We start from the raw sequence: 12,500 nt of genomic DNA, 5'->3' as shown, positions 1-12,500 counted from the left end.
TTTCTTCACTGAGCTCTTTTCCAGTGTTTATAGCAGCTTCATTCCTTAACTAGGTTATAGCTCACCTAGTAAACTATTCAAAAGTAAATACTGCAATGGAAAATAGCTTTTCCTAACTTCTATTTCAGTTATCATAATATAGAGCTTAAGTTGATTCTTTTTATCGTTTACAATCAAAAGATCTATTCTAATATTGTTACTCATGTTAAAATATTTGATTTTAATTGATCATTACCTCTCTTGTATTTTATCTATTTCCTTTTTTCTTTCCCTTAATGAGCTACTTTTCCTTGTTGGAGCCGTTGGGTTTATAGCATCTTGCTTTTCCAACTAGGTTTATAGCTTAACAAGTGATGATAATAATAATAATAATAATAATAATAATAATAATAATAATAATAATAATAATAATAATAATAATAATAATAATAATAATAATAAGTTTATTCTTTTTTTTCTGAATCCTTAAAAGTGTATTCTTCTTTAAAAAGGTACGACTGGAAGTAAAATACGCACCAGAGGTTACGATAAAACACGATAAGGACGGCTACAGAGAAGGGGAGTCGGCCATTCTCACCTGTTCTGCCAACGCTAATCCCAATATCCTAACATACAGGTAACACTACTTTGATTTGCAACTCGTTGTCCTATAGAGCTCGGGGAGAGGACAAAACGCACCTGATATACAGTGCAACCTGAAATCCATTACTAACAGTATTGGGATAATTTAATTGAAAGTAAGATAAGAGAAATCGGCATGTTTAAATCCCCTGGGAGGTATAACGTGATGCCCCGAAAGTGGGAGACTACTCTTTGTCGTTTACGCATAGGTCACACTTGGATGACACATGAGTTTCTGTTGGCTGGCCAACATCAACCTTATAGTGACAACTATTAGAGGCTCGAGATGAGGATGGCTAGACACATTTTTAGATTTATTTCAGAGGCAGGTCTTCATAAAGCTATTCAATTTTCTAATGACATCTTTGCTTCTATTATTTATATTATTTATATTATTTATTTATATTAAAACGATATCGGCGTCAATGACCTTCGATGTCATGATCCTAGAAAACCTAAAATTAATCAATCAGTTAATCTACTGCTTCTAAATTACTTTGTTTTATTCTATCCTTCAAGAAATTTCAACTGAAAATGGAAATCCCGTTTCCCAGCGGAAAGTTTTTCGACCTATTATTAGTTTTATCTTTATCATTACAAAATACAAAGTTTTTTTTCATTATCTATTAAAACAAAATAAAATTCAAATTAACTTAGTCTGTTTTTTCTCGTTCCAAGACCTTGTTTTTATCTTTGTGATCACTGACTTTGTAATCACCTTTAATATCACGGAGAGTTACTTTTATAAATATACCTTATCGCTTTGGTCTTGCATTTTTAAATCGCAGAAAATGGCATACTAATTGCCTTAATAATTTCTATCGTACTTTTTTACACATTACATTTTTTTCCTTTACACTTACGAAGTTCTGAAATGTAAGAGTGCTTGCTTGAAATTTTCGTTTTGGTTTTTCATCCAAAACATGTCGTTTTGGAAATTGCACAGAGCAAACAGAATTCTTTTGCGCTGTTATTTCCCCTCAATTGAGTAGAGAATTGAAGGAAAGGGATGAATATTGACTTTTCGAAACTAATTGTTTTCATTATTCTAAAGTTAGTAAAATACCCATGAACGCATATATATATATATATATATATATATATATATATATATATATATATATATATATATATATATATATATATATATATATATATATACATATATATATATATATATATATATATATATATATATATTATTATTATTATTATTATTATTATTATATACACATATATATAAAAATATATAAATATATATATATATATATATATATATATATATATATATATATATATATATATGTGTGTGTGTGTGTGTGTGTGTGTGTGTATACATATGTAAATATATATATGTATATATATATATATATATATATATATATATATATATATATATATATATATGTATATATATTTATGTATATACACACATATATATACATATATATATATATATATATATATATATATATATATATATATATATATATATGTATATGTTTATATATAAACATATATATACATATATGGATATATATATATATATATATATATATATATATATATATATATATGTGTGTGTGTGTGTGTGTCTGTGTGTGTATAAACATAAGTACAAATTTATTTATATATATATATACATATATATATATATATATATATATATATATATATATATATATATATGTATATATATATATATATATATATATATATTTATATATATATATTTATTTTTTTTTGGGGGGGGGCTCAGGCCATGTCGTCCTGATGGAAGTTCCTAAAGGGTAGCTTCCTAGGGTATATTTGACTACAGTGATATTCCCAGAGAATTTTACCTTAAGGTATTCAGAATTCTAGCTCCTGGCGCGAATATCCCTAAATAAATCTAACAGGGTTATCGCATAGTATCAGAGGACGTATTCTTGACACGTCACATAGCTATCTTTACCCCGAACAGTATTAACGCTTCGAGGGGTTACAGTGACAAGAATCTGAAACGAGAATGAAAAGAAAGCACCTCATAAGGAATATCTCCTATTCCGTTTCCAGTGTGTATCTGATGAAGGCGGTAGCGCCCTCTTTATTCCTTTTCGTGTAGCTCTACTACTCGGTGTTTTCCCTTATGTTTTCTCGTTATTTTGTATATAATTTAACATTATGATGCCATCTCCGGCCTCTTCTGCCTCTGGAAAGTTGAGTATTATCTTTACTTTGTATAAATGTAAGCTCTTGTCGTTTTGAATTAAATCAAAAGTGATATTAACGGTAACAAGAGCTGTTGCCTACCGGAAGCATCCTGGATGCTGTCGCTCGCTATATATGGGTCATTTAGTTAGCTAGAGCAACATTCCCGGTTTATTATGATTTAATAATTTAAGTATTTAGCTCCTCTAGGAATGCTTATATGATGCCGTTAGTTTTTTGTTCGGCGATTTAGGTAACCGATCTCGCCCTTCGCGAGGCTTAGTAGCCTAGGCGTTTGGCCCTAGTACATTCATGCATAATATAAGTTTTTCTGAGTGTTATGTCATTGAAGCTAAAGGCATGTATTTTAAACATGTAAGATATTGTTAAATTTTCTTTCCAAGATTGTATACGAGAGAGTTTCGGTGATTTAGGTAATCGATTCTCACCGCACCTAGGCTAGTAGCCTATGGTACTGTAGTATACTTTCGCACATCCCCGATTGTTCTTTTCTCCTCCGGAGACTAAGTTCAATCCCTCTCTCCCTCTGAGTAAGCCTTAGGCTTAATCCTAGCGGTTCTATCTGAATAATATTCAGGTATAACTATACTAGGATATGTCTGTCCTGACCTGATAACCAGAGTGACTGGTTTTTAGGGTTGGGACAGAACATCAGAGTTTCTAGTCTGTGGTCTGCTTCTTCCTAGAATAGAAAATGAGTTTCCTTTGCTAGGATAGGTGCGGACACAGGAAGCTTTGCTTCCCTAGTCCACGTCTTAAGGATTCTGTACAATGATTCCTTCCTCTAGAGGTCTAGCAGACTGTCCTGTGTTTTTTTTTTTTTCTCGGGCTGGAGAATGAGTTTTCTCCGTTGCCTGATGAAATAACTTCACCTTACTTTGTTCTGGTTGGGAGGAGGATAGCAAGTATTGCCAGTCTTCCTCCCTAATAGACAACTCTAGGTTAGGATGAGCTTCCCTAACTGCTGAGTGTGTCTCTTGCTAGAACGAAGTTTATGGGACCCTTATCCATCCCCCCCCCTTTTTTTCTTTCTTTGTGATGGCCTAGCCATTGCATCTTTGGCTGCAGTCCTACTTCCGTACCTAATGTAGGTTAGGATGGAGGACCGGCTCAGCTCTCTGCCGGACGGCAATTACATGTCGGATGGCAGAGACCCTTTCTTTTGCAGAGTGAACCCCAGACCTCCCTTGGTCTCCCTTCCATGTCCGCCGGTAGAGTCCGGCAGGCTATGGATTCCTTGGAATCCTGAATGCTACATTCTCCCCTTCCCTATGTTCACTCTTTCTGGATGGAAGGTCGTATGGCAATGCCGCCTTATAACCTTACATCCATACTGTTTCTCTGACTAGTGTGTTGTACCCCTAGCCCGGCTGTCTGGTTCTTAGCCACTGCCGGCAGGCATGGGTATTGCTACCTTTGCCTGCCGTCAGTGGGAACAAATCCCGAAATCTGCTGGCCACTACAATAAGCGGCCGGCAGCCAGGTGTTAGTGTTTTCAGCTGCCGGCCGGCAATCATTGCCGGCTGGCACACATTTGCGAACCAGTGACCTGCCGCCTATTAGTTTAAAGGTAGTATATCTTTGAACTATACAAGGGTAAATGCCGGCCGGCACGTACCGGCGACATGCCGGCGACGTACCGGCGCTTGCTGGCCGGCACAACAGCATGCGATGTACAGTAGTTACTATTTTTGTAGTGTAGTACACACTGCATTAATAAAACTACAGTGCAGAGCTTGTGGTAACACTAAAGTTATTTCTTCATACTTAATGTTATCTTGTACAGCCTTATGCTGAGACCGTACAATATATAGAAAGTGAGTTCTTTCTGTATTCATTCTATCCCGTATATTAAAACTTTATTTCAAGGTGTGAACTACACCTTAAATTTCCATTTAGGAAATTACATAACGTATTCTATAATAGAATTAACCTTAGTTTTAATATCTTGGGAGGTTACAGCAATTGGCTGGACAGGAAATACAAGTATGTGTCTTTCCTTCTTTCTTTTAGCTTTACTGTGTAAGCTACATGTTCTAATATAAGTGGAAAGCCTTCACTTGATACTCATGGATTTTTCTTCTCTTTACAGGAGGACCATCCGAAGTGCGTGAGTGTGTTTTGTAATGTCCGCAGTAAGAACTTATGTGGACATCAACTTTGCAGGAGGAACACAGCATGTGCAGCCTCCAGAGGTGATCTCCGGTATTGGGACCCTCAGGTTTGTACAGTGTGTTCTAACCTGATTACCGAGGCTTTTGACAACCCCAAGTCGACGGAGTCAAGGGATGCTGCCAGGGAAAAGTTACGAACCTGGGTGAGAGGTTTACAGAAAAACACCTCAGGCCCCTACCTTCCAAATGAGAAGATGAGGGCCTACCTTTTCCCTAATGTATCGGCTGATGCAGTCATTCCTCAGCCTCAGGTGGAGATACCAACTGCCCAGAATCCGGTAGATTCTGAAGTCTCGGCCACCCTTCAAGACATCCAATTGGATGATAAGATGTCGGAGGTGTCGGATTCTACAGAGAAGGACCTTCTAGGAGAAGGTCAGGAGGAGGAGCTGTTCCAGGCTCCTCAAGTAGAAGAGGAAGAAACCAACGAGGTGTCGGTTACATCTGTTCCGGACCCAGAACCTGTTCCCTCTACATCGTCTGCTATCCCAGATGAACTGGGAAGGACTCTTTCTTCTATTGTTGAGATGATCCAACAAATTCTAAAGAAGAATGATGAGAAGGAAGCTGCAATGAAACTGGAGATACGTAGACTTGCAGCATCACGTGGGCCCCAAAAGCGACTCAACGAGAAGGATTTTCCTTTGTGCTCGGATACCAATCCTTGGAGGTATGCCGAACACATGCTAATGACAATCGGGAAGATCGTGATATCAGAAAAGTTGGGAGCAATTCCCCTGGAAGAGGTGGAATTTTGGCCCAACAGAGATTCGCACCGGGACTGCTATGTCCGCCTTAGGAAGGAGCCAGCCTCAAAGGCGGAGACAGAGCCGAAGGAGGTCATAGTTTTTTGACAATAGTAAAGCTCAAGTGTTACTAGCGAGCTCAATGAAAGAAAGGGGCTTCACGAACTCAAAGGTGCCAGCCTTGAGTAAGAAGCTTCCCTCCTTTGTGGCCTTTCCTACCAGAGCCTTTCTCTTCATGGAAAAGGGATATAAGGCAGCCTTAAAGGCGGTGGAGGCAGGAAAACCATGCCCCTCCTTGGAGGAGTGCAAGCCGTTATCTCTGACCTTGCCCTTGGACCAAGAAGACTGGAAGGACGTACACCTTACCTTCTCAGTCGGGAAGCTGGAAGCTGATATTGCTGAACGTCAGTTTGGTGAGGAACTTCCAAAATTGTCGGAGGTTCTCTTGCGCAGAGAGCAAGAGACGAAGGAAAGGCATCGATGTCGTTTCAAACGACATTAGAAACGATGGCAAGTGACCCCAAGATCCAGGACATGTTCATGGTAGTGGCCAAAACCCATCTGGCCACAGTTATGAAGGATCCCTATAGCTTTATTAAAACTAGGAGAGCCTGTAGAGAGTTCGTGTTCGCCTCGGCTGCGGTGAGGCACGAACCAAGGAAACTGATCTCCTCTCGTGTCTGGGGTAAAGACCTCTTTCCCAACGAAGTGGTTAAAGAGGTAGTAGACAACGCCGCCACAGAGAATTGGAACCTTCTCAAAAAGTGGGGCTTAGATCTTAAGAGAAAGTCTCCTCCAGATGAGGGTCCCCAAACTAAGAGGAAGACAAAAAGGCCTAGGCCATCCTCTCGGCCGACTATACCCTACCCACAGCAACAACAACAACAACTCCCTGTGACCGCGGTGCCTCAGATAATGGCACAACCTCCAACCACGTACCAGCTGGTACCTCAACAAGTGGCGACTCAGTCACCAGTTTTTAACCCAGCCTTCGAAAGGCAGACTTCTTCCTTTCGTTCGAAGGCTAGAGGAACAGCCAGAGGTTCTTCTAAACGCTCTTCAAGGGGAAGGGGATCCAGGGGAGGACGCGGTCAAGGAGGCAAGGCCTCAGGTCCACAACAGCAGAAGTGAGATGCTTCCAGTAGGAGGGAGACTACAGCTATTTAGGGATCGCTGGACCTTCGATCCCTGGGCCCACTGCCTAATAAAGAATGGACTAGGTTGGAGCTGGAGCAGTCCTCCCCCTCAATTTCCTCAATTCTCCCAACACTCAACCTCCGTTCTGGAAGAATATGTCCGAGAGCTCTTAGACAAAAGAGTAATCCGGAAAGTTAAGTACATCAAATTCCAAGGAAGGCTGTTTTGTGCTCCAAAGAAGGACTCAGAAAAACTCAGAGTCATTTTAGACTTGTCGCCACTCAACAAGCTTATAGTGAACTACAAGTTCAGAATGCTCACACTTCAACTCATAAGGACCCTACTGTCCAAAAGGGCATATACTGTCTCTATAGACTTGTCTGACGCTTATTGGCACGTTCCAATTAATCGTCACCTCTCCTCCTACCTAGGCTTCAAGTTACATAGAAAACTTTATGCCTTCAGAGCCATGCCTTTCGGGCTAAACATAGCTCGCGAACGCAGTCGTCCATCAATTACGCCTAAAGGGGGTCCAAGTAGTAGCCTACTTGGACGACTGGCTGGTGTGGGCAGCATCCAGGACAGAATGCATGCAAGCTTGTAAGATAGTGATCCAGTTCCTGGAACATCTGGGATTCAAGATCAACATCAAAAAGTCTCGACTTTCTCCAGCTCAAAAATTTCAGTGGTAGGGAATCCACTGGAATTTGAAGTCACGTCGACTTTCCATTTCTGGGAAGAAGAGGAAAGAGATAGCAGGATCTGTTAAGAGACTGTTGAAATCCAAACGGATATCAAGACGCGAACAGGAGAGCGTGCTGGGCTCTCTACAGTTTGCTTCGATAACAGATCCAGTTCTAAGAGCACAGCTAAAGAATGCAACAGGAGTCTGGAGAAAATACACATCAAACGCACGAAGATATCTAATAAGATCACTACCGACTCGACTGTGAACGCTTCTCAAGCCGTGGTCCAATGCCAAGCAATTGAAGAAATTAATACTTCTTCAACCTCCTCCCCCGTTAGTAACTATCCACACAGACGCTTCAAAGGAAGGCTGGGGAGGTCACTCTCATCAGAAGAGAGTCCAAGGAGCTTGGTCCAATCTTTTCAAGTCATTTCACATCAACTTTCTAGAAGCCATGGCAGTACTTCTGACACTAAAGAAAGTATCTCCTCGCCACTCAACCCACATAAGACTGGTTCTAGACAGCGAGGTGATAGTGAGATGCCTGAATCGACAAGGGTCGAGGTCATCTCAAATCATCCAAGTGATGTTGGCCATATTCCGTTTGGCAGAAAGGAAGAAATGGCACCTGTCGGCAATTCACATTCAAGGGTTACGCAACGTGACAGCGGACGCTCTATCCAGGTTTATTTATTTATTTATTCTTTGTTTATTCTTTATTGACAAAACTTTATATACATTGTAGTAAAATATTTAGATTTAGTTTACACAAAACAGTGGGTTTTATTCTGTAACAATTATACATTTTCCCCATTACATTATAAAATATTTTGTCCAGAAAAATTATATTTTCTTCCATAAAGAAATATAAGGCTATTAATCAACCATCACAACAAACCCCTCATAAATCAACACCAAAACAAAACAAATATTTAATTATAAATCTTTAATACTTCAAATATATACTGGCACAGGTCAATTACGTGGTTTTCTTCTCCAAACAGTGCGTCTATGTTCGTATAATTAAGATTACTAAATTTCTGCCTCTTCGATCATGACATTGTACATTCAATTAGGACATGCACTTCATTCTGTACTGTCTGTGAATCACAATTACACACTCGCAACTCCCTTGGAGTTCTACTCCACCTTCCCATCTCTATTCTTAGGTCGTGGGACATTAAACGTAACCTCGTGAAGGCAATTCGCATATAGTCTGGTACATAAACATATTCACTGTACACTCTATGCCTTTGCAAGGATCTATTTAAAATTTCTCTGTACCTATAATATTTTGTTGCTGTGTCAGGTTTATTACGGATTTAATTTTTCATTTGGTCAAGGCTTGACCTGATGATGTTATCAACCAGACAAGAATTCAAAAATCTGTAACCAGGTGTATTTTCACTTCTGCAAATTTCATAAATATAGTGTAACGGTTCTTCCATATAAATGTTCGCCATTTTCTTTTCTAAAATACGTTTCCTTCTTACTTGAACTTCACGATTAAAAGACTCAAGGCCACTCTCCACTAGGCACAATGTCATAGGCGTATTATTTCCGACCCCCAATAAGCATCTAACAGCCTGGTTGTATATCCTCTCCATACATGTTACGTTGTTTGTAAGCCAACTCTCTGCACTATAAAGTAGTGAGGCTCCTAATGCTGCTTTGAACTCTTTGACTTTATATGCATATGGCATAGTTTTATTGTTATAACAGAATATTGAGAACTTGTTAATGGTCTTTGCATTTTCAATTTCATGTTGTTTGAGCACTGATTGCATTTTGCCATCGCCCGTAAACCATGCACCAAGATACAAATATTTTTCACAATGGTCTATCTTAACATTGTTTATGACTAGAGACTCTTTATCTTTTGCATTTCCATTTACTACATAAAACTTAGTCTTTTTTTCGTTAACAATCATCCCATATAAGTTACAGTAATCCAACATAATCCCAATTTTCTCAAAACACTTTTCTCTTGATGTACTTAAAATAACTGTGTCATCCATCAATAATAGCGTATGCATTGTCCCTAAAAACCCATCTCTGCCAATTCCCTCTTTTATCATTCTAACCATTTTGTCTAGGTAGATAGTAAATAATAATATGCTTGTTTGAGCACCCTGACATATTCCAACAGTAGATATAATCACAGCTGATTTCAAGACACTTTTAGTACAAGCATAGATCTTATGAATGGCCATTAACATAGTCTTACCACAACCTTTCTCTTTTAGGCACTCAATTAACTTATCTCTTGGAACACGGTCGTATGCTTACATACAGCTTCTTTTCCTTAAAAATTGCGTAGTACATCATAAGCCTCAAAGATAATAGAGTTAGAATGGTCTATAGATGCAAGATCGTTCTCCTTCATATTGAGTCAAGTCCCGGCACTGCAGATAGACCTCTTTGCGATGAAAGACAACAAGAAAATAGATCATTATGTGTCCCCATATGAGGATCCAGTAGTGGAGGCAGTGGACGCTATGTCCCTAGACCGGAACAGAGGGTCCAGTATTTATCTGTTCCCTCCGCACAACCTCCTTTTGAAGGTCATTGACAAACTGAGATCCTTCAAAGGGAAAGCGGCAATAGTGGCCCACAAGTGGCCAAATAGCGTGTGGCTCCCTCTGGCATTGGAACTACGACTAAAATTCGCACCGCTACCGGATCCATCCCTGTCTCAGCGAGTACAGAAGTCGACTGTCTTCGCTTCATCACAGAAAACCAGGAACCTACATCTCATGATTTTCTCTCCTTAGTGAGGAGGACAAAGTGAGCAGCCGACACAATACTATTGTTAAAGCGCTTAGAAGGTTTTGAAGTAGAAGTCATGTTTCTGTTTGTACTCGCTTTGGGGGCCAGAGTAAGTGAAATGGTGGTTCTCTCTGGAGAGGAAGGCCACGTCCAGTTCTTGGAGGAAGAACTGAATCTATTTCCAGACCCAACGTTTCTTACCAAGTACAAGCTACCCACCAACAGGTGGGGTCCCTAGAGAATCTGCCCTCTGAAGGAAGATGCATCTCTATGTCCAGTGGAGTGCCTAAAGGTCTATCTTCATAGAACTTCAGACTTTATGGGAGGACAGCTGTTCAGAGGAGAAACCTCGGGTTCAAAGTTATCTATAACTAAGGGCAAAACTCACCTGTGTTATTCGCAAAATGGATCCTGAAAGTACATACGCTAGTCTTGATCCGAGAAGAGTTGCTTCTTCAATAAAATTTCTTTATCTATATGGACTTTGAACATCTTTGTTCGTACACCGGCTGGTAGTCACCCAAGGTGTTCTTTATGCACTATGCGAATAAGTGGAGCAACTCAAGAAGTCTGTGGTAGCAGCAGGTAAAATCCTTTAACCTTTTGTTTTAAATCTGCGAGGAACAGTGTAATTAATTTGGGACGATTAATTAAGAGGGTGGGTTTGTAGTCACTGTATGTTACTACATACTGAGCGATAGGCCACGAAAATGTCCTTACGAACTGTTCCATTGACGTTGGCAAACTATAGCATAATACGGGCACTTGTGCCAAGCGTTTCTTACGCTAGTGTATATAAACAGTATACAGACTATATCATTATTGTTAATAATTTGATTGAAGTGGCAAATCTGTTTCCTATTAGACGAAACAATATTTTCTGTTGACTATTTTCTTTATGCTTTTTATGGATATCATCCACATTTCATATATTTTATAAATTTTGATCTGATATGTATGTTTATTAAATCTTAATAAACTAGTTCATAGTGAACCCTGCATCTTATTCGCCCACAATCATTTTATTAGAAATGTGCTGAGCATTAAGATTAAAATATGGATATTTTTATTATGGTATGTCTTTTAAGATTGTTCCCTGATTCAAGCAAAAATCCACTCACTTTAACCCTTCCTTATGATGGTGGATGGTGGATGGTGGTAGAGATGCAAAATTTGTTCCTATGCAGATACAACTGTTATCCAATAGTTAATAAGAGTAGACATATTGGGGGATATGTCAGGAATTCATACTGACATTGCTGACTCTTATACAAACTTTGCTTTATAATGTATAGGGCGAGACCACTATACAAGCTTGTCATCCATAGTTATTATGTACTCCTCGAGACTTTTTCCAGAGTCTAGTACGACTCTTCCCTGTAGGGGGCAGGAAGCACTAACATAGTTCATGCTTAGATGAAATGATGTATGACAAAAACATCATAGGTCTCTAGGTCTAGATGGACCCGGAAAATACTTTCTTGAGAGTACGGCACCGGTTGAGAATCCACAGATACAGTAATGCTCTGGTAAACTTCCATCAGGACGACATGGCCTGAGCCCAGAAAACGGATTTTGAGCGAAGCAAAAAATCTATTTTTGGGTGAGGTAGCCATGTCGTCCTGATGGACCTGCCCTTCCTTTTATTGCAAAAGGGCTTATTGAGCCCTCCCTATAATACAGTATCTGTAGCACCTCGTATATCGCTACAAGGAATAAAGAGGGCACTACCGCCTTCATCAGATACACACTGGAAACGGAATAATAGAGATTCCTTATGAGCGGCTCTCTTTTCATTCTTGTTTCAGATTCTTGTCGCTGTAACCCCTCGAAGCGTTAATACTGTTCGGGGTGAAGATAGCTATGTGACGTGTCAAGAATACGTCCTCTGATATTATGCGATATCCCTGTTAGATTTATTTAGGGATATTTGCTCCAGGAGTTAGAATTCTGGATACCTTAAGGTAAAATTCTCTGGGAATATCACTGTAGTCAAATATACCCTCGGAAGCTACCCTTTAGGAACTTCCATCATGACGACATGGCTACCTCACCCAAAAATAGATTTTTTGCTTTGCTCAAAATCTGATATATATATATATATATATATATATATATATATATATATATATATATATATATATATATATATAT

At 39.1% G+C, this 12,500-nt stretch overlaps 1 protein-coding gene across 1 annotated transcript in view; it reads left to right on the top strand.

The window, feature by feature from the left end:
* Window positions 1-12,500, top strand: part of LOC137627383 (irregular chiasm C-roughest protein-like) — a 229,364-nt gene that overhangs the window by 131,739 nt on the left and 85,125 nt on the right. Inside the window, exon 5 of the mRNA XM_068358469.1 lies at window positions 492-616. Coding sequence (XP_068214570.1) covers window positions 492-616 — 125 coding nt within the window. The remainder of the gene's footprint in view (window positions 1-491; window positions 617-12,500) is intronic.

Source organism: Palaemon carinicauda, chromosome 35 (assembly GCF_036898095.1).
Source record: "Palaemon carinicauda isolate YSFRI2023 chromosome 35, ASM3689809v2, whole genome shotgun sequence".
In the NCBI taxonomy this organism is placed as follows: Eukaryota; Metazoa; Arthropoda; class Malacostraca; order Decapoda; family Palaemonidae; genus Palaemon; species Palaemon carinicauda.
This window is presented reverse-complemented; position numbering and strand designations above follow the sequence as displayed.